This window comes from Lepus europaeus, chromosome 4 (genome assembly GCF_033115175.1).
Source record: "Lepus europaeus isolate LE1 chromosome 4, mLepTim1.pri, whole genome shotgun sequence".
NCBI classification, from domain to species: domain Eukaryota; kingdom Metazoa; phylum Chordata; class Mammalia; order Lagomorpha; family Leporidae; genus Lepus; species Lepus europaeus.
In genome coordinates this window covers 2,524,984-2,548,407 of record NC_084830.1, presented here as the reverse complement: position 1 = coordinate 2,548,407, position 23,424 = coordinate 2,524,984, and the positions used below count along the sequence as shown (strand labels likewise).

At 46.6% G+C, this 23,424-nt stretch overlaps 1 protein-coding gene across 5 annotated transcripts in view; it reads right to left on the bottom strand.

Annotated features, from left to right (window-relative positions):
- PTK2 (protein tyrosine kinase 2) overlaps positions 1-23,424 on the bottom strand; it is a 299,153-nt gene that overhangs the window by 211,686 nt on the left and 64,043 nt on the right. For 2 of the 5 annotated variants that reach the window (XM_062187939.1, XM_062187940.1), the window contains exons 3-4: positions 16,031-16,223; positions 9,617-9,896 (exon numbers count right to left, since the gene is read on the bottom strand). The exons of 1 other annotated variant lie outside the window; for it this stretch is intronic. In XM_062187939.1, the coding sequence (XP_062043923.1) occupies positions 9,617-9,692 (76 nt within the window). In that variant the 5' untranslated portion in view covers positions 9,693-9,896; positions 16,031-16,223. The remainder of the gene's footprint in view (positions 1-9,616; positions 9,897-16,030; positions 16,224-23,424) is intronic. 2 more of the 5 variants (XM_062187942.1, XM_062187941.1) reach the window with 1 other exon arrangement.

The following is a 23,424-nucleotide window of genomic DNA, read 5'->3' as shown; positions in this document are numbered from 1 at the left end:
GGTAGGTGGACCAAGATGGAAAGGGCAGCAACTCAGAGTAAGGAGTGAGGTGACACTTCTGGGTACACCTGAGAGTACCCTACTGCCCTGCCACCTTGCAAACAGCTGAACCATCCTGTTAGCAAACCTGCTCAAAGTGATGGACACTGACACTGTGCCCAATGGGCAAACTCAAAATCTTCTCAAGTACACACACAGTAGTTAAGCCAACTGCAGTGCCGGGACTGAATCTTGCCTCTGCTTCACATGCAGGCAACAGGTGATGGTTCAAGTACTTGGCTTCCTGCTACCCATCCTGGAGACCAGGACGGAGCTACTGGCTCCTGGATTTGACCTGGCCTGGACCTAGCTATTATGGGCACTTAGAGAACCAGATGGAAGACCTCTCTCTCTCTCTTATCTCCACCCACACCATCACCACCCCACCTTTCAAATAAATAAACAAAATTTAATAATACATCATGGGGGCCAGCGTTGTGGCATAGTGGGTAAAGCTGCCGCCAGTGATGCCGGCATCTCATGACATGTGCACCCATTTAGAGTCCCATCTACTCCACTTCCGATCCAGCTGCCTGCTCCACAAGGGAGACCCAGAAGAAACTCCTGGCTCAGGTCTGGCCCAGCCCTGGCCAAATATTTGGCGGAATGAGTGAATCAGCTGATGGAAGATCAAGATCTCTCTCTCTCTCTCTCTCTCTCTCTCTCTCTCTCTCTCTCTCTCCCCCTCTCCCTGCCTTTAAAATAAATAAATCTTTGGGGAAAAAAAAATACATCATGAACAAAAGGAACACAAAAATGTTTACATATTCAAGAAGCAATCAATGTGATTCAACGTATTTTCAAAAAGCAGAAGAGCCAGCATTGTCCCAATAAATGCAGAGAAAAGCAACTGATGTAAGTTTACCAACACCTCATGACAGGGAACTCTTAGCAATCCAACGAAGAGCAGCTACGTGCTCCGGGATTCATCTCCATTTTGTTTCTCTTCCCTCCATGTTCTGGGAGACTTCCTCAGCATCCTTTCCCGATGCTCCCACGTAATTTATTTCTTTTTGTTTTTAAGATTTATTTTATTTATTTGAAAGGCAGAGTTACAGAGAGAGAGAGGAAGGGAGGGAGAGAGATCTCCCATCAAGTGATTCACTCCCCAGATGGCCACAAAGGCCGGGGCTGGGCCAGGCCAAAGCCGGAAGCCAGGACCCAGGAGCTTCATTTAGGTCTCCCTCGTGGGTACAGGGGCCCAAGGAATTAGACAATCCTCTGCTGCTTTCCCAGGCTGTTAGCAGGGAGCTGGATGAGAAGTAGAGTGCCTGGGATTTGAACTAGTGCCCATATGTGATGCTGGCACTGCTATGCCACAATGCAGGCCCTCAGCTCTCTTGTTTCTAGCTGTCCTATTATTTAGATTATTTTTTTAAAATTATTTATTTATTTATTTATTTTTGACAGGCAGAGTGGACAGTGAGAGAGAGAGAGAGAGAGACAGAGAGAAAGGTCTTCCTTTGCCATTGGTTCACCCTCCAATGGCCGCCACGGCCGGCGCGCTGCGGCCGGCGCACCGCACCGATCCGATGGCAGGAGCCAGGTGCTTCTCCTGGTCTCCCATGGGGTGCAGGGCCCAAGGACCTGGGCCATCCTCCACTGCACTCCCTGGCCACAGCAGAGAGCTGGCCTGGAAGAGGGGCAACCGGGACAGAATCCGGCACCCCGACCGGGACTAGAACCCGGTATGCCGGCGCCGCAAGGCGGAGGATTAGCCTATTGAGCCATGGCGCCGGCCTATTTAGAGTATTTCTAGAAGGCTTCCTCCAGTCTGTCTTCTATAGTTGTGAAGATGTTCTGGAGATTATATTCTTACCTTGTTCTCAGCTTCTTTCTGCTTGCCACTTCAACCTTGCTGCCCACAAGTCATACTTCCTCGTCTGTCTGATCTGATGTCATGCTCTGAAGACAGAGGCTCTCTCTAAAGATCTGGCTGTCGATCCTTGACCTGGAACCTATGTCAGGACTACGAGCTGGCCAACAAATTGAGCAAAGCAGCAGCCCCTCTGCCAGGGAGCCTCTAAGCAGCAGAATCTACCTTTGCTCTCAGACCAGTCTCTGCAGAAACGAGCATTTCAACTCCCACCAGGATTCCAGGAGCCAAACTCCCCTCCGTCTCTGACTCTGAGGGAAGCATATACTCAGCATACTATGTGGTACCAGAAATTTTCCACAATAAAATTTTCAAACTGTATACGCAGACAACACATAAATGGGAACATTTCCATTGTTATGGCTTTGAAGACCTAACTTGTTTAGGTAAAGCTCTCAGAATACCAAGACTAAGTTTGCTACCGTGAGTCATGATTTAATTTCTGTGGGCAGGACACCCTGTAGATTACAGGACACTACAGCTTCACCTAACTCCCTGCACAACAGGCCCAATGGTCACAATCCCTGACCCTGTCCCTGCGGGTTAGGAAAGTCTCAGGAGCCTCCTCTGGGAGGCCACATCTGAGCAAGATCCTGACTAAGGAGCAGTCCAAGCTGGGTACTGATCTTTGGAATCTGTGCTCAGCTCCCCACCTACAACCAGGCGACTCTCAGCTCCCCACAGACCCTTCTCCGTACGGTGGGAATGATAACACCCACCCTGTGAGCTGGGATATTGACTGTAAACTGCTTGGCAAGACACACAAAACCGTAGTCGCAGCTGTCAAAGAGGGAATGATGGAATCTCCAAGCCGAAGAAAGGAGACTTCAAAGTAGGATTATTCTCTAACTGGAAATTTCATTTACTTAGAACTGCAAAAGTGCCAATGTCCTGGCCAGCATCTTTCCTTCGTATCTTTATGAACTGGTCAAAAAATGAAACAACAAATTACCATTCTTACTACACCACAGTGCCCCCTGGCAGATCTGAAATACACTATGACTCCAAAACCCAAATTAAACACAAATGTTCCTTAAGAAGTTTCCTCTATCCTAAAAAAAAAAAAAAAAAAAAAAAAAGAATCTGTGTTTTTCTAAACTGAAGCTGTATCAATGAACCTGCATAAAATTTCAAATAGAAGATACAACAGTCCAGAACTGTTATCTTTCGGTAATCCTGTCAACCTTACAAAACTAAGATTTTCACAATGAAAAAGAAAAGTAACATGAATGATATTTTAACAAAATTGTTTCTCCAAACAGCAGAAGAAACTAAAGAACAGGTTAACAAATAGACCTTGAGAGAAACACTAATGCTATCATCCTCCAAAGAAATTCTACCTGGTTAGCAAGGCCCTGGGTTTTTTCCCCCTACTTTTTAAATATGACACACTACATTCATCGCTCAATGTAACTTTTTTTGGCCACCATAAATGTAAGGAAAAACTTATATTTACAACCCTAAAACTCTAAAATTCTCAAGTTACAACTCAACTAAACTCTGTAAGGCTAAACTTTTGCAGCCTCAAAACTACTACAAAATTTGAAAAGCATGCCAAGTGTCAGACAGTCAGAGGACCACTCCCCATACACACCACAGAAAGTCTTTATAAACACCCTGGTATCTTCTACACACCAAAAACACTGAAGACACAAACAACGCTCCCGTTTGCACAAAGCACCCTTCCCTGGAATAGCTTCGAGCTCTGTGGCCACACAGAAGGCCTGAGCATCTCTGCAAGCTCCTCCTCACCTGGGGCTTCAACCCCCCACGGCCTGCTTTCTAAACTCCCTCAAGCTTCAATCCCGCCTCCCTGCCTCACCGCAGGAAGCTGCCTGTTCACCACAGCTTCTCCGGCAGTGTAACCTGGGTCACTTTAGTACACACGTGGGGTCTAGTAAGCAGCACGCACATTTCCCACAGATACAGACCTGTGATCCATGCTGCTTGATGATCAGAAACAAGGTTTTAGAGTTTTAAAGTCACAGTTGAGATTTTGCTTAGAAATACTTTTCATTTGGTTTTTGAATTGGTTTTGGAAAAGTAGCTTAATGTTTTCAGCTGAAATATATAATTTTCCCTTGTAAAACAGATCAATGCCTGATTTCCAGAAATGCACCCCCCCAAAAAAAGTGTTTTTGAACTTGGCAGACAGGGAGGGGGAGAGACAGACAGAGGGAGAGAGGGAGAGAAAGAGAAAGCACTCCTGCCTACTGAATTTACTCCCCAAATGTGTACACAGGGTTGAAGCCAGGAGCCAGGAACTCATTACAGGTCTTTCACATGGGTGGCAGCCCCGTCACCTGAACCATCAGCGCTGCTTCCCAAAGCCTGCATTGGCAGGAAGCTGGAATCACAAGGTAGAGCCAGAACTCACACTCAGGCACTCTCACATGGGATGTGGCGGTCCTAACCGGTGGTGGCTTAACTGCCAGGGCAAGTCTACCCCAGAAACGCAATTTCATTTGGGAAATGACGCTATAATCTGATTGCAATAGTTCAATGTTTAAGTATACTCAGTGACCAATGACTTCTTTTTTTATTGGAGAGGCAGACAGAGAAGAGAAAGAGGAGACAGAGAGATGGGGGTGGGGAGCACCTGTCCACTGGTTCACTCCCCAAAGAGAGAGAGAGAGTGCACTTGTCCACTGGTTCACTCTCGAGAGAGCAAGCGAGCGAGAGAGCACGAGTGCACCTCTCCACGGGTTCACTCCCCAGATGCCTTCAGAAGCCAGGGCTGGTCTAGGGTCAGGGCTGGTCAAGCTGCAGGATGGGAGTATCATGCAAGTCTCCCAGGAACCTGACTACTTGAGTCATCACTGCTGCCTCCCAGGGTCTGCACCCCAGAACTCTGTATATGTGCTTTTGTGCATTCTGAATGCTCAGAACAGCACATCGCGTAGAGTAAGTACGTGCTAGGTAAGCACTAGCTGTTAGACTCTTTTTTAAAATGCCAATATTTGAAATAAGGCACAGAGAAACAATGCAAACGTGAAATATCCGAACAAGTGTGTAAAATTAACATAGCTCAGACCAAAGCAACACCATAAATGATCATTACTTATAGCCACGCTCTATGGGCAGAGTGCTACACTGAACTGCTCACACACACTTCTCTAACAGGAAAAAAATTAGAAGGGCCACAGGTTTGACAGAGCCTTTTTCCCCCTGACAATTCAATGATTCTAAAACTAGATTTGCCTATAAAACAATATGGTACATTCATCACAGAATTTTAGCTGAGTCTTTAAAAATAAAGCTAATTCTAGGAGCTGGCACTGTGGCGTAGCAGGTAAAGCCGCTGCCTGCAGTGCCAGTATCCCATATGGGTGCCGGTTTGAGTCCCGGCTGCTCCACTTCCGATCCAGCTCTCTGCTATGGCTTGGGAAAGCAGAAGATGGCCCAAGTCCTTGGGCCCCTGCACCTGCGTGGGAGACCTAGAAGAAGCTCCTGGCTCCTGGCTTCGGATCGGTGCAGCTCCAGCCATTGCGGCCTTCTGGGGAGTAAACCAGCCTCTCCTTCTTTTTCTGTGTAACTCTAATTTTCAAGTAAATAAATAAATCTTTTTTAAAAAAAGCTAATTCTATATAGAATTTATTCATTCACTTAAAATAGTAATCCTCTGTGCCCATTATCTTCCAAAAAGGAAAAATCTGACATTATCCCTGTTCTAAGTTTACAGATTAATAAAGAGGGCGGGGCCAGCACTGTGGCGTGGCAGGTTAAGCCCCCATCTGCAACGCTGACATCCCATACGGGTGCCAGTTCATTTCCCAGCTGCTCCACTTTCAATCAAGCTCCCTGTCAATGCACCTGGGAAAGCAGCAGAGGATGGCCCAAGTGCTTGGGCCCTTGCACCACATGGATGAAGCTTCTGGCTTCCCGGCTTCAGCCTGACCCAGCCCCAGCCTGACGCAGCCCCAACTGTTGAAGCCATTTGGGGAGTGAACGAGTGGATTGAAGCTCTCTCTCCCCCTTTAATTCTTTCAAAAAATAAATAAAAAGAAATTAAACAAGCAAAAATATGTAATGGTGAATTACAGTAAATGCTATGCGATATCAGAAGAAAAGGTTATGAAAGGGAACATTAGAAAGTAGCTGGTTTATGTTAAGAAGGATGACAAGGGCTAGTGCTGTGGCACAGCGGGTAAAGCCACCGCCTGCAGTGCCAGCATCCCATATGGGTGCCGGTTCGAGTCCCAGCTGCTCCACTTCTGATCTGGCTCTCTGCTATGGCCTAGGAGAGCAGTGGAAGATGGCCCAAGTCCTTGGGCCCCTGCACCCACATGGGAGACCCAGAAGAAACTCCTGGCTCCTGGCTTCAAATCGGTGCAGCTGCGGCCATTGCAGCCATTTGGGGAATGAACTGGCGGATGGAGGACCTCTCTGTTAACTCTGCCTTTCAAATAAATAAATAAATCTTTAAAAAAAAAGGGGGGGGGGGTTTTGTCCCTGCCTTTTATCTGAATGTCAAGCAAAATTGTGCTTAAAAACGCAACTGCTAAGGACTGTTGTAAACAAAAGGTGAGCTCATTTAAGCTGAGATCTACTAGGTAGAGAAAGCAGAGAAAACGGCTCCAGAAGAGGCAACGACAGGAGGTGCTGAGCCTGAGAGGAAGGCTGCTGGTTGTTCCAAGTGAGCAAAACCACAATAACCATGAACGAGCAAGAGGACCATGGCCCAACGCTGGGGAAAGAGGCTGGAGGAAGAGTGGGGCAGGCCAGTCCCTTGTAGGCCACGCAACAGAGGAGACACCACCGAGTTTTAAGCAGGAAGGTATATCAGATTTGTTTTGTTACAAAATCACTCTGGCAGATACCAGAGTACCTCAAAATGTTTGTGAAAAATGGAATTAAAAGCTCAGATTATTTGGTGAAAAGAACGTCTGAAAGCCAGGCATAGCTTTCTTCGTAACATCACTGTACGTGCTGTTTTTGAAGAGACCTTCTAAGTGGAGAACAGCATACGTGGGATCCGTAGGCAGGAGCTGACTCCCACGGCTCAGAAGGTGAAGTGGGCGACAGGGACTACAGCTGACGTTCAGGGAAGGAGGGAAGCTGAGAAATTCATGAGATATATTGGAGGCCGACTCATCAGAATAAAATGATGGAGTCACTGTACATGGAAAGGAGTGTCAAAGAGGCTGTGCTGTGACAGGAAAAACTGATCGATGAGGAGGGTTCAACGTGTTCAGTAGGGGGAGAAGACTCAGGGCAGCAACTAACAAGTTGTCTCTCTCTGGTAAGGGATCAGACCTATATCCCTATCAACAATGCAAATGTGGACAGCAAAAAAAAGTGGACCACTGAACGGAAGAGAAAAACGGGCTGTGCACAGAGCTATTTGGATGGATGGAAGCAAGGAAACGAGGGAGGGAGGGATCAACCAACAATTACATTGAACAACAAAATCTGATGTCTCTTTAATCCTTCCCAGCCTTTCAAATATTGGTTTTCTCAAGGAACCCCCGGAGCAAGGCCTTCTATACCCAACAGCCTGGTGACTTCAGAGTGCTGTCTTTACATGTAATTCAGTATCTGAATGAACACTGTCTCCGTGTTTAGGAAATCATGATATAGTGGAATACATGTTACAACAAAGTTCTTTTTAAATACTTGAAACTATAACCTTTCCTTGGGTGGGATCGAAGCCGGATTCTTCACAGCAAACACAACAGACAACAGAAAGGACCCCACAGCGCTTCAAGGATACCCTGAGGATTTCAGTTCAAGGAACACAAATATAGATCTGTTCACTATTTTTAGCCTGCCCTGGTATTTCTCATGTCTTCTTAAACTGGGACACTGCTGTTAAAATTTTGAGGTTAATGTGAATGATAAAATCAAATGTGCAGTTTAGAATGTCAGACAACAGAAAGGGATTTCTATATTCTTTGAACTTGAGCTTTTAACATTGCCCTACTTGACAAGCTGTAACTTTTATAATTGAAAGTAACCAATTCAGCCGATTCCTACACACCAACATCTTTGTCCTTATCAGGTAGATAAAAATTAAACACATAAAAACACAAGGTTTCCTGCCTTCCTGTCCTGGTACAAAAGAGTAACATGAGCTGCCGAGAGGAAGTTCACCAGGATGGCTGCGCACTGGGGGACCTCTGTGGAAGCAGTGTGCTCAGCCCGAGAAGGGCACAGCACAGCACTGCTTGCTGTTGTTGTCAGGGCCTCCTCTGAACCATCCAAAGCAAGGCCATTCACCCAGGGCGATGGCCGGCTCCAGTCCCGCAATGAGACCGATCCCGACCCTGCATGCTGTCCCTACCTTTGCCCATCTCTGACATGTACGCACTCTGCTCTCTTGTTGACTTCCTCCAAAATTTAGATTTCAATTAAAAATAGCCCGATTCATTTGCTCTGCCACCAGCAAACATAGTTGGAAAGTAAGCTGGCACTGATCAACTGCTTTGGAGTGAGTAAAAACACCACAATTTTTCTTTACTTCCAAAGTTCACATTTCTAAAATTCACTCTGAATAAAATGAAATTCTGTATCCTATTAATATCTCACTGCTATTGGATTTGCAGAGCTCAAATCTAGTCAGCACTACGCAGGACACTGGACAGTTTTATTTTTAAAGATCAACAGGGATGGCACTGTGCAAACAAAGCCAGGCAGGTCTAGGAGAGGACCAACTCTCCAGAAACAGAGCTCTGCCTCTGAGCACATGCTGCACAGCACTGACAGTGAGCAGCTGCCATTTTCAAAACTGCAGATATTCAACACCCTTTCAAGTTCAAGAGGTTCAAGTTAATTCAGCAGAATCTTTGAATCTCTAAATATGTTAAAAAGTGACAGGTATTTTGTTCAGATACCATATAACTAAACCAGTTCTCATGTTTTATGCTTAAGAGCCTAAAATAAGAATAGATGGTGACAATGGCAACAAATTTAACCGTGAAACTGCAGTTTGGTGCCGACATATCAACAACCTGGTGGCACTGAAATTTTTAACCTAAAAACTAAATTGAATCAGTACACACCTCCGCTTCTAAAAGTGCAGCTTTTTAACTGAGTTCAGATTCCTCCTTTTAAAAAAGCCCTTCATAAATATATTAACAAGATACTTAAATATCTTCTAAATAATAACAATAAATACTTTTAATACTTTTAATGGCATTTTAACTAGATGTTTCCCAAATAGTCTTTTCATTGAATGTCACAATGAAAATGCTGTATTTTATATTTTTCTATTACTAAAAACTAACAACTTTAAACTGGAAAGTTATTCACCATGTCCCTGACTCTCAAAGATAAATATTATCTTACCATAATATGGAGTTTCAAATTAAATAAGCAATCTTTACATGGAGTAAAGGAAACTCAATTATTTAATAATCCATGTTACTTTTTTCCTACAATCCCACTTAAGTTAACATCAGTTTATTCTTTAAAAACTTCCATATCATAGAATGGATACTGATGTCTTACTTAAGAAAAAAACTAAAATGTTTTACAGACATAAGGTGGAGCATAAAAATAGTTTAAGTCATTTAAAATGCATTTCCATAAAAGTATTTATTGACTATGAAAAAGCCAACTAATTGGCTTGATGCAATAGTTGCAAACCCTTGCAACCAGTTTTCTATTTTCCTTCTAACTATAAATATATTTGAAACAAATTCTGAAAAAAACTCTTATCCACCTCTTTAGTGTGAAAGTAGAAATTTAAGTAAAATATACCTTTAGCCCAACACATTGGAAATGGACTACAGCCGCTCTTCTCCATACAGACGGCACCTGCCAGCTCCAACACCATACACCCACTGCTAGAAAGCTCAAGCCAGGAGTGCGCACACAGCGTCCCGGGTCATCTCTCAGGCACAGTCTGCTGCGATCCACAAGCAAGACTAAACTCTGCCCTGTGTGCTCCTCTCCTCGGGGCCTGAAGCAAAATCTGGGAAGTGTTCCTTCTGTAATGTGTTCCAGCCTCTCAGTTACAGTCTTCTCATGCTTCCGCAATCTGAAACACAGACCATCCTGAGCAGAATGAAAGCAGCCCGGAACGTGACCCCACGAGTCTGTGTTCCTAGATCCATTCAGGAAGGGAAGGAAGGGAAGAGGGAGGAGAAAGCCGCCCGCAGCAACCTATGAATACATTAACCTCCGCCTCCAACGCTGTTCAGTCCATCCCACAGACTTCTGTTTACAGGCCTGACAGCCAATCCGAGAACTCGGTAAGCTGGAACTCAGTCTGACCCAGATCATGTCAAGCCACTTTCGCTATCAGTCATGCCTTTGGCATTTTATTTGAAATTAAAGTTAAAATAATTACCTTGGTGAAATAAGAATTTTGAAAATAAAAAACCTAATCAACATTAAAAATAAGACTGTTGAAAAGATGTCTGTAGGAATCCATATAGCCAAAAGGTAAAATATTTTTTCCTGATAGTTTCAGAAGATTATAAATTAACAAAATTAAGAAAATATAAAAATAGGAGTCTGAGGTAGGCAGATTCTTTCAAAATTAGCTTAAGGAATATTGAGAGATCCAAGATACATGATTTGTTTTCTTAGCTCCAAAATATAAATGAGTAATAAACTCAAACTGAAGAAGTAGGACAGAAAAATACTGTTACAATCTGTGCTAACATTCTTATTAAATACAAAAGCTACTTAACTTCTCCATCCAAATTCACAGTCAAGGTCATCTCGAAAGTTTAGCTACTTGCAAATTCCCTTTTAGCCCGAAGATAAGTAACGAGGCTGCTGGTGCCTTTGTTCTGTGAGCACACATATTATCTATGGAAAGTCTATACAGTTCCAGCTTTCCTAGTACATGGATAACCTGGTCAGTAGTGCGACCCCATGAACTAATCAAATCCTGAGTGCTTCACTGTGAACATGAGCGAGGCCTCGTTTATGAAATCTGAAAACAGCAGCGAACAAGAAGCGGTGCCCAGGACCATGCACCTCACTCCCATAACGCCGCCCTCCGGGACACTGTCCCCAGGCTTGACTTCCAGACTCATGGCGACCAGAGCTCAAGTGAGCCCTTCCACCTCCTAGTGAAAACACATCATTCACCAGCATGAACTCTGACCCCGGGCAACACGAGACGAAAGGGGCTGGAGAAAAAGACAAGCAGGCAGGCTAGCAAAGAATCAGAAGAAACAATCCAACAGATCCGCCACAACGCAGGAAACCAGCCCCCCCAACGTTTCTACCATCTCCAAGGAGAGACAGGAACATGAAGGACTGGCTAGAGGCAGCACAGGAAGAACAGCAGCACGCACACAAGCAAGCAGAGCCCAGTCAGCCTCAGAGAAGGGCTCGGAGTTCCGTCAGCCATGACCCAGCAGGCTACACACTGAGTCTGCCTTGGAATGAGTCACCTACTCCACTCTACACACAAACCAGTGAACCCTCCTCTTCATACCCTCTCAGCAGAGTCAGCACTGTTACTTCTACTTCCCCTGTAAAGACGAGCACACGGAGATTAACGACAAGAAGAGGCACAAGTCATCACCGTCAATGCCGCACCACAGCACCCGTCCCAGAAAGCACTTCTGAGAACAGCGGCAAAGCAAGGGGCTCAGAGCAGAGGAGAGAGCATGAGCCAGGAAAATGGGGGCTGGGGCTGCTGCCCTCGCGGTGACAGGGTGACCCCAACACGGGCACGAGAAGTGGGGCCCAGGACTGCTGCCCTCGCGGTGACGGGGGCCCCCAACACGGGCACGAGAAGTGGGGGCCGGGGCTGCTGCCCTCGCGGTGACGGGGGCCCCCAACACGGGCACGAGAAGTGGGGGCCGGGGCTGCTACCCTCGCGGTGACAGGGGGGCCCCAACACGAGCACGAGAAGCGGGGGCCGGGGCTGACAGCCCCCGCAGTGATGGGGGAGCCAACACGAACACGAGAAGTGGGGGCCGGGGCTGATACCCTCGCGGTGACGGGGGACCCCAATACGGGCACGAGAAGTGGGGGCCGGGGCTGCTACCCTCGCGGTGACAGGGGGGCCCCAACACGAGCACGAGAAGCGGGCGCCAGGGCTGACAGCCCCCGCAGTGATGGGGGAGCCAACACGGGCACGAGAAGTGGGGCCCAGGACTGCTGCCCTCGCGGTGACAGGGGCCCCCAACACGGGCACGAGAAGTGGGGGCCGGGGCTGACAGCCCCCGCAGTGATGGGGGAGCCAACATGAGCACGAGAAGTGGGGGCTGGGGCTGACTGCCCTGCAGTGACGGGGGGTATAGAGGAGAGCCAACACGAGCATGAGAAGGGGTGAGCTCAACCCCTGACCTCCAAGTAACCACTGGATGGGGCTTTTTCTCACAACCCTCCAACCAGCTGACAACTTTATTGCAATACCCAAATATCCTTACACAATGTGTAAGATCCTGAGAGTAGACAACGACGCTAAGATACAAACAGTGTAAATTCCTACACAGAACACAAGGAGACTGACGGTACAGCTTAGGCTGAACTGACAGCTACAGGAATGTTCTGAACCACGCCTGACCACTAGGACAAAGAGCAGAGGCACCCAGTGAGAGCAGAGGGTGAAGGGGCTTTGCTAACAATGAAGACAGCACCCTGTATCTGCTACAGAGCAAGTACACAGTATCTCACATAACCACATGTGGCCAACACAAACCCAAGGCAGTAACTACTTACTTGTAAAGAGGAGGAACATGAGGTTCAGAAAAATCAAGCGGCTAGTCTGCTTACCACCCTAGTTGGGTGATTCACTAAAAAATCCCTTTGACATTTAAATACAAGTCTTTTTGAGATTCACTATAGTCAAGAGTAACTATGGGTAAGTCCTGCTTACAAGTAATTTTTATTAAAATTACAAAAAGGGAGGCTGGCGCCGAGGCGCATTAGGTTAATCCTCCGCCTGCAATGCCGGCATCCCATATGGGCGCCAGTTCTAGTCTCGGCTGCTCCTCAGTCCAGCTCTGCTATGAACTAGGAAAGCAGTGAAGGACGGCCCAAGTGCTCGGGCCCCTGAACCCGCATGGGAAACCAGGAAGAAACTCCTGGCTCCTGGCTTCGGATCAGCACAGCTCTGGCCATTGCGGCCATTTGGAGAGTGAACCAACGGAAGGAAGACGTCTCTCTCTGTCTCTCCCTTTTACTGTCTGTAACTCTACCTGTCAAGTGAATAAATAAATAAAAATCTTTTAAAAAATAAAATAAAAAGACCATTTTATTTAAAAAAATTACAAAAAGGATATTACCGTTTGTGTGGTAGCCCCACTGCACAGGAGCTCCATGACAGGAGGAAATTCTGTCTGTTTGTACATGTCAACTCCAGGTGTCTCACTGAACTGAAGATGTGTGGGCCACATTCCACCCAGCCTCTTACCACCCACAGGTAACGAGAAGACAGCAAAGGGAACCTGGTTTCCTTTCCAGGCCATAGCCACAAAGGTGTGGCCCGCTCCCATCCTGGGCACTACTTCACATCCAGAACCCAACACAGGACAGAGATCGGAAACATTTGCTAAATCAGAGAATTAAACATTAGGAAAAACCTTGCTTTTTAAGAAAACAACAATGGAAAAGAAAAACTGACAGAGTCAAGGAGACTATTCATAGATTGCCTTGCTGTACCCAACATAAAAAATAAATCACACATGGGGCTGGCACTGTGGTGCAGAGGGTTAATACCCTGGCCTGAAGCGCCAGCATCCCACGTGGGCGCCAGTTTGAGTCCCGGCTGCTCCACTTCCTACCCAGCTCTCTGCTGTGACCTGGGAAAGCAGTAGAAGATGGCCCATGTCCTTGGGCCCCTGTACCCACGTGGGAGACCCGGAGGAAGCTCCTGGCTCCTGGCTTCAGATCGGCGCAGCTCCGGCCATGGTGGCCATTTGGGGAGTGAACCATCGGAGGGAAGATCGGTCGCTCACACTCCTGCGCTCTCTCTGCCTCTCCTTCTCTAGGTAACTCTGACTTCCAAATAAATAAAAATAAATCTTTAAAAAAATAAATAAATCACACTGCTGTACTCTGATACTATTAGATTTTTCCCCTGCATATTTTACTAGAAAAATGAAAACAGGAAGTGAGATTAGATAAAGTCTTTAGACTAACAGACAACACTCGGAGCAAGATAGGAAAGGGAACTGCAGACGTGTGCTGTGCAGCTGTGGCCCAGCTTACTCCCCTACAGAAACCCAGCGGAAGTAAGGCGGGCACTGGAAAAGACCCGCAGGTGAAGCGCCCTTGTCAGAAATGCTTGGGGTAAGAAGAGTCTCAGATGTTGGAGCTTTTGGGATCACAGAACAGTTACAAAGATTCTACTCCCAGTTGAGTGACCCTAATCCAAACATCAAAAATCCAAAACTTTTGGAGCACCATTTCCATATACAATAAGGCTCAGTGAATTTCAGAGTATTTCAGAGTTCAGATTAGGGATCCTTAACCTGTGTTAAAAATCAAAGTGCTTACAGGGGCCGGTGCTGTGGCGCAGCAGGTTAACGCCCTGGCCTGAAGCGCCAGCATCCCATATGGGCACTGGTTCGAGATCCGGCTGCTCCACTTCCGATCTAGCTCTCTGCTGTGGCCTGGGAAAGCAGTAGAAGATGGCCCAAGTGCTTGGGCCCCTGCAACTGCACGGGAGACCCAGAAGAAGCTCCTGGCTCCTGGCTCCTGGCTTTGGATTGGCGCAGCTCCGGCTGTTGCAGCCAATTGGGGAGTGAACCAGAGAATGAAGACCTCCCTCTCTCTCTCTCTCTGCTTCTTCTCTCTCTGTGTAACTCTTTCAAATAAATAAACAAATCTTTTAAAAAAAAATCAAAGTGCTTATAAATGTCGCCAAAAGCAATTCAACACAAGTCTAAATGTAGCTTTTCCATTTCTCATGGTGTCATAGTTTTAGCTATCTCCCTGGAGTAGTACTAAACATTAAGGCAGTCTTTCTTGGAAATGTAAAGCACTGGTAAATGCTGTTTATGTCAGCCAACAGGAAGAACACAGAGAAAGATACTGGGGCCAGCACTGTGGCACGGCTGGTTAGACTCCTGCATCTGACTGTCAGTTCGTGTCCCTATTGCTCTGCTTTGGATCCAGCTTCCTACTGATGCACTTGAAAGGCAATGGATGAAAGTCCAAGTACCTGGACACCTGCCACCCATGAGAGAGACCCAGATGTTCTTCCTGGCTCCTGGTTTTAGGCTGGCTCAATCCCAGGTGCTGTAATTTAGGGAGTGAACCAGCAGATAGAATACAACCTCTCCGCACGCACACACACACACACACACATATATATATACACACACTACCTTTCAAATATATTAAGTTAAAAAAAGGATTCATACTGTACATATCTCTTATCTCCTGCATTAACAAGAATTCTTATACTTGAATACCATCAGCACTTTTTATAAAGCACCTCTGGTTAGTAACAGATAACTATAGTACGTACTAACTTCTGGATGACAGCATCCTGCACCACACTCATTTCCTTTAAGATTACTGATTAAGGACAGCAGGTAGTCACCACCTGAGACGGCAGCATCCAGTATGGCCACCAGTTGGTGTCCTGGCAGCTCCATTTACAATCCAGCTCCCTGCTAATGGCCTGGGAAAGCAGCAGAAGATGGGCCTTGGGCCCCTACACCCATGTGGGAGATCCAGATTAAGTTTCTATTTCTGGCTTTGGCCTGCCCCAGCCCCGGCCATTGTGGCCATTTTAGGAGCAAACCAGCAGATGGAAAAACAATTGATCGACCTTTTTCTCTCTCTGCCTCTCCCTTTCTCCCTGTAATTCTGCATTTAAATAAATAAATCTTTAACAAATAAAAAATCAAGAATACAGGAAGGCGCCGTGGCTCACTAGGCTAATTCTCCGCCTGTGGTGCTGGCACTCCGGGTTCTAGTCCCAGTTGGGGCGTTGGTTCTGTCCCAGTTGCTCCTTTTCCAGTCCAGCTCTCTGCTATGGCCCGGGAAGGCAGTGGAGGATGGCCCAAGTGCTTGGGCCCTGCACCCGCATGGGAGACCAGGAGAAGCACCTGGCTCCTGGCTTCAGATCAGTGCAATGTGCTGGCCGCAGTGGCCATTGTGGGTGAACCAACAGAAAAAGGAAGACCTTTCTCTCTGTCTCTCTCTCTCACTGTCCACTCTGTCCAAAAAAAAAATCAAGGATATAATCACCTTATGAAAACCAAGGGACAACAGGTCTCCAAATACAACACACTCGCAAAGGCGACGATATGGATGCTGTTCACTTTCCTTGTGGAGCTTCGTAACAATGACTGGACTCCCCTTCCGTTACTCTTGAGGGGCTCTGGGAAGTGGAGGAAGGCACTGCATTTGTAACTGGAAGACTCAGGAGCGCCAGTTCTACCTGTGGAACAAAGAATCGTTTCAGCATTCTGATTCTCAGTTTCTTGTTCTGTAAAATGAAGACAGTGACACCATCTTATCGAGTACTCACTAAAAGCCAGACACAGAAGGGACTTAACAGCCACTCTAATGATAATACAAAGATAATAATGATTCAAGTTAAGGCTTACCATGTGTCAAACCTTTTTCCAAATACTAAACACCCGTCCAGTTATCATAACAGCCGACCCCAGGACACAGACAACACTGCCCCACCTCCCAAAGAGGCTAAGTCCCTTAAGGTCATAAGGTTACGCAGCAAACCAGACCCTGAGAATGTGGCTCCATGTCCACGGCTCACCAACTTGTCACAGGGCTTTACACCACGAATCCCTCTAAACATCACCCACCTAGACAACACTGTCATCCACGTGCAACACTAACACAGGGGAGAACAGAAAAATAATTAACTTACCTAATACCACAATCAGTGACAGAGCCAGGACATGCACCAGGCACATGGCCACTAGTCAGACCACACCCCATACCTAAACCACCACCTATACAGTGCCTACTTCCAAGGGCTGCAAAGGTTCTCAAAACAGTCAGGAAATAGGCCCCATTCAGCCAACAAACGATGAATGTGCCACTGGGGGAGACAAGAAGAGGGGAAACAGAGCAAGAGATGCAGATCAACTGCTCTCAGCCCTGTGCAACACCTGACTCTCCAAGTCCTGAGGCTCATGAAGCCCCTGGAGAGAGCAATCCTGGCCAAAACAAGTTCAGATAAAGACCATCCTAGTTCATGCTAGACATGTAGCTCACACTCGAGAAATGCATCAAAGTCACCAGATTAAAAATAGAATCACTGAATTTGGCAACTTTGAAATACATAAAATTGAAAGCTCAACAGTATCTAAAAAGCATATATTCTCAAGAACTTTCAGAATGAATGGCAGGAGCTGGTGCTGTAGCGTAGTGGGTAAAGCTGCCACCTGTAGTGCCAGCATCCCATATGGGCACTGATTCAAGTCCCAGCTGCTCCACTTCTGATCCAGCTCTCTGCTATGGCCTGGGAAAGCAGTGGAAGATGGCCCAAGTCCTTGGGCCCCTGCACCCATGTGGTGTGAGACCCAGAAGAAGCTCCTGGCTCCTGGATTCAGTTCAGCCCAGCTCTGGCCGTTGCGGCCAATTGGGGAGTGAACCAGTGGATGAAGAGTGCTCTCTTTCTCTCTCACTCGCTCTCTCTGCCTCTCCTTCTCTCTCTATGTAAGTCTGACTTTCAAATAAATAAATAAATCTTAAAAGTGGGACCACTGTGGCATAGCAGGTAGAGCCACCACCTGCGATGCCAGCATCCCATATTAAAAAAAAAAAAAAAAAAAAAAGGTTGGCATAGGGGCCAGCACTGTGATACAGCTGCTGCTTGCAATGCCGCCATCCCAAAGCAGAGTGTCAGTTCAAGTCCCAGCTGCTCCATTTCTAATCCAGCTGCCTGCTAATATGCCTGGGAAAGCAGCAGAAGATGGCCCAAATGCTTGAACCCCTCCTATCCACATGGGAAACCTGGATGGAACGCCTGACCCCTGGCTTCAGCCTGGCCCAGCCCTGGTGATTGCACCATTTGGGAAGCGAACCAGTGGACAGAAGATCTCTTTCTTTCTTCTCACTCTGCCACTCAGCTTTCCAAATAAATAAGAATTTTCTCTTTTCCTATAAAGGAGATCAAAGCTCAGTGCAAAATTTGGAAACTGTACATAGGCTGACTACCATCAATTAAAAAAAAAAAAAGGCTCCTAAAATCTTTAAGACAGTACATTCCTTCCTCAATATGGCAGTAAAGGCACTACCACATCAGATAGGACAAGAAACTCACCTGGATTTTCATGCTACTCATTTGCTACGGAATAGGGATTCCTGCTTACGCTGACCACAATGAATCAAACACCAAAGGAGAACAAGCAGTTATTTAATGTTACCATTGCTTGTGGCAAGTCCAGAAGTTTTATTTTACTGCACATGAATATGCATCCTTCCAAACTGTTTCATCATTTCATCGACATGAATTCTGTCATTCTGAAAATCAAATTAATCCAGCTGCATTTCTCACCTTATTTAGTAAATAACTGCTGTGCCCTTCCAAGCCAGGTAAGGAAGCAGAGAACATCACTCATGCTGAGGCTGCAGAGAAGCGAAAGCTGGCTTTGCAGTGGAAAACCCAAGAGCAGAAAGGTCTGACTGCGCCCAGGGGACCCCGGGTGGTGACTGAGGATCCCGCTGGAACTGAAGTTCTAAGTTAAATGTGCACATTTCCAATTACCGCACACTGTGGCGCGAGAGCCCTCCTTACGTCCAACCAGCAGACTGTGGGGAACCGCAGGCTGGCCACCTGTGAGAACCTCCTCATCTACACTGTTTGCAGCAATCGGTCGACCACAAGGCCTACGAAAACAGCCAGGTGAAGCAGATGAAACAGAATGGACTCTGCATAAACAACTAGGAAGAACCAGGTGAAACATGAACTTTCGACCTGAGGCTATACGCGCCCTTTCATCTGATTGGACGATATCAGCATAAAGGGACATTGGGATCTGGGCAGGCTGGCACAGCCACTGCTGCTGGCGGCCGCCACTGTGGCCCCTCCTCTTCTTTTCTCTTCTCCCCACAAGTAAAAGTTCCTTGAGAACCGATGAACAGTGACCGTGTCGTGACTGCGTTGGACCCTTGCTGGCGAGGGTCCGACACAGACAAGACTATTTTTCTTCTTTCCAAACAGAGCCACACAGTGGTTAGTTTCATTGCCAATTTCCCTTCTTTGTGCTTTCAGTTTTGTCATCCTGGTATCAATGGGTATTATTCCAGCTTAAAAAGAAACTTATGGGTCAACTGTCCAACTCTACCAAAAAATGTTTATGTTAAAACTAGAGTCCACATTATGGTGCAGCGAGTAAGCTACTGGCTGAGACACTGCATTCCATATGAACACCAGTTCAAGTCCTGGCTGCTCTGCTTCCAATCCAACTCCGCATTAATGTAGCTGGAAAAAAAAACAGAAGAGTGCTTGGGCCCCTGCCACCCACATGGGAGACCCAGATGGGAGTTCAAGGCTCCTGGCTTCAGTCTGGCCCAGCCTGGGGGCCATTCAGGCAACAGACAGAAGATCTCTCTCACTCTCTCTCTATATATAGATAGATATAGATAGGTATAGGTATAGATATATCTTCTCTAACTCTGCTTTTCAAAGAAATAAATATTTTTTTAAAAAAGTTAAAGCTAACCTCACATCTGTTATGATGGCTACTATTTTTAAAAGATGTAAAGAAACAGGAAAACTTGGACACTGCCTGTGAGCATGTAAAATGGTACAACTGCTACAGAAAACAGTACGGAGCACCAACCCCTCCAGGGCCCCAGCCCAGCTCCTCACTCTGCGGGCCAAGGTGCCCAGAGGAAGGTCGGCTCAGCTGAAGGGGCAGCAAAGGAAGAGCCCGAGAGGAGATCAGCTGAATCTATGCCTGCAGAAGTAGAACAAAGCCTACAAAGGCAGCAGGGACAGGAAAAGGCACTGGACAGAAACGAAAGGGCAAAGAGGAGCAAAGGTAATACAGGCCAAGGTGACTCACCAAGAAACTCAAGATTCGCCTGCAGAAAATGGAGAAATGAAAAATGAGAGTCCAGCTCTGATAAAGCAGGAGGAAGAAGCCAAGTCTGATTTTTATCATACAGCACATCTTATCAGTCCTCCCTGTCTCCTTTTTCTTGTGCAACCCAGGAGTATTTTTATCAACTATTCTGTAAACACAAGTTTTATAGTAACTCTAGAAACATTCTTAAGAAGGGAAGCCCACCTCATCCTATTTTTAAAGTGTAAATTATTTGTTTTAAGAGGTGAAATCAAGGACCAGCAAAGTGGCATAGTAGGTTAATCCTCTACCTACAGCAGCACCAGCATCCCATAGGGGCGCCGGTTCTAGTCCTGGCTGCTCCTCTTCTGGTCCAGCTCTCTTCTATGGCCTGGGAAAGCAAGAGAAGATGGCCCAAGTCCTTGGGCCCCCGCACCCATGTGGGAGACCCCGAAGAATCTCCAGACTCTTGGCTTCAGGTCAGCTCAGTTCTGGCCACTGAGGCCATTTGGGGAGTGAACCAGCAAATGGAAGACCTTTCTGTCTCTGTCTCTCTCTCTCCCTGTCTGTAATTATACCTCTCAAATAAATAAATGAAATCTAAAAAATAAAAAAGAAGTGAAATAAGGGGCCGGCACTGTGGCGCAGTAGGTTGACCCTCCACCTGCAGTGCTGACATCCCATATGGGTGCCAGTTCTAGTTCTGGCTGCTCTTCTTCCGGTCCATCTCTCTGCTAATGGCCTGGGAAAGCAGCTGAAGATGGTCCAGGTTGCTTGGAGCTCTGCCACCCACGTGGGAGAAAGAAATGGAGTTCCAGGCTCCTACCTTCAGCCTGGCTCAACCTCAGCAGCTGCAGACATTTAGGAAGTAAAGCAGCAGACTAAAGCTCTCTCTTCCTCTCTCCCTCCATCCCGTCCTCTCTCTGTAATTCTGCCTCTCTAATAAATAAATAAATCTTTGAAAAGGTGGAGGGGATGTTTAATGGGCAAAGAGCTTCCAATTTTCCCATTTAAAAAAAACCTGAAGGGGCCAGTGTTGTGGCACAGCAGTTAAGACACCCCTTGGGATACCAGCATCCCCTATCAGACTGCCAGTTCAAGTCTCAGTTATTTGGCTTTGTTTTTATTTATTTATTTATTTTTTTTTTTTGACAGGCAGAGTTAGACAGTGAGAGAGAGAGACAGAGAGAAAGGTCTTCCTTCCGTTGGTTCACCCCTCAAATCGCCGCTATGGCAGGTGCGCTGTGGCGATCTGAAGCCAGGAGCCAGGTGCTTCCTCCTGGTCTCCCATGCGGGTGCAGGGCCCAGGGACTTGGGTCATCCTCCACTGCCTTCCCAGGCCACAGCAGAGAGTTGGACTGGAAGAGGAGCAACCGGGACAGAATCCGGCGCCCCAACTGGGACTAGAACCTGGGGTGCTGGCGCCACAGGCGGAGGATTAGCCTAGTGATCCATGGCACTGGCCCAGTTAGTTGGCTTCTGAGTCAGCTTCCTGCTAACCCATCTTGGGAGGAGGCAGATAATGGTTCAAGATCTCGCCCTCTATTTTCATTAAAAAAAAAAAAAGAGTTTGATATTTTTAAGAAAGAAACATGCAGCTCCAAAGCTAAAATCAATTCACGCTTTCCATCACCTTGAATTTGAAGAATCCACTGAGCTTATGTCAACCACTCCCTGAATCTCAACTCTGTCATATACTTCATGTATGACTTTCAACAATTCACATTTTTTTTTAAGTCTAACTGACCGTGGGAGAGTCAAGATGCTAGAATAAGGAGGGAGCTTACTGCTCTAGTCTAGAGGAAGCGGAGAGAGCACAGTCTCAGGTGAGAGTTAGGGAGAAAACTGCAGTGGAACTCCATGCCAATCAGAGGGATGCTGTGGACCTATGTGGAGGTGTAGATATGTACAATTTAGGACCCCAGCAGTCGAGAGCCTCAGAACCAGCTCTGGAGTAAAGCTGCTGCAAGAGCCTGGCAGGAGTCTGGCTTGGAGCCCTGTGGGGGACAGCACACCTACCAACCCAGTGGGAAACAACATGGGGCATGTTTCTCTCTCCCCGACCACCCAGCACCGGCAACATGTAACAAGCCAAGAGTGGGCAGGCACCATTTTAGACATACATAACAGCTGTACCAGCCTGGGTCTGTGCACCCAGCAAGCAGCTGAGAGCAGATGCCTGAGCCTGGCTGGGAGAATTGACAGGGGACTGGGTGCTCATGACTGTGGGAGCCTTGTGTGCCAGGACTGTGAGAACACTGGCTGTGTGGAGGGCACAGGGTGTGGCTGGGTCTGTGGGCAGTCAGTGTGGTGGCTCCCTGATTCCCTGGTGAGGGTCCTTGCTTCAGGATCTGCATTCACACCAAGGACTGCATGGATCCTTTGTGTGGTTCTTGAGGCAGCATGGATGAAACTTGTACACACTGGGGCCAGCACCCAGGCATTGGCCTTCTCTGAGGAGAGGAAGTGAACGTGAGACTAAGCCAACATAGCCAAACAAACCTCCCTCTGATTAAAAAAAAGAGAGAGAGAGAGAGAGAGACATTCCCCTTACCCTGAAGCTCCTTGACCACACCCAGCACAGGCCTCTGGGTGTTCACTGAAAGATAAAAATCACAGAGGAAAAAAACCAACAACTATCACCACAAATTTCTAATAATAAATGCAGCAATTCAAGAAATAACAATAAGGAAGACAACATGACACCCCAAAAAAACACAACACTTCAATACCAGAATCTGAAGATGAAGAGACTGACAAAGGCATAAAATCTCCCAGTAAAAGTACAAAGGAAATCCAAAGTAAACAATAGGAATATCTATGGAAAAATGGGAGGGCCAAGTTGTTAGTTATCAATAGTCACCTTCAATGTAAATGGCCTCAACTAGCTCTCTGCTGTGGCCTGGGAGTGCAGTGGAGGATGGACCAAGTCCTTGGACCCTGCACCCGCATGGGAGACCAGGAGGAGTACCTGGCTCCTAGCTTCAGATCGGCGCAGCGCCGCCAGCTGTAGTGCCCCACTGGAGCGGCCATTGGGGGGTGAACTAATGGAAAAGGAAGACCTTTCCCTCTGTCTCTCTTTCTCTCTCTCTCTCTCACTGTCCACTCTGCCTGTCAAAAAAAAAAAAAAAGATATTCCATGCTAACAGAAATTAAAAAAAAGAGCTGGTGTAGCCATCCTAATATTAGACAAAATAAACTTTTAACACAAAAACTGTTAAAAGAGACAAAGAACAGCACTATATAATGATTAAGGGATCAATTCAATAGCAAGATGTGACTACTATAAATGTATATGCAACTAATTACAGGGCACCTGGCTATTTAAAAGAAATGTTAAGGAATCTAAAGGGAGATATAGACTCTAATACAATAGTAATGAGGACTTCAATACTCCACTTTCAGCAATGGACAGATCAACCAGACAGAAACAGCAAAGTTAATCAACACTATGGACTAAATGAACCTAATGGATATCTACAGAACCTTTCATCCTACAGTTGCAGAATACACATTCTTCTCACCAGTGCATGGAAAATTCTCTAGGACTGATCACATAGTAGGCCATAAAGCCAATCTTAGCAAATTCAAAAAAATTGA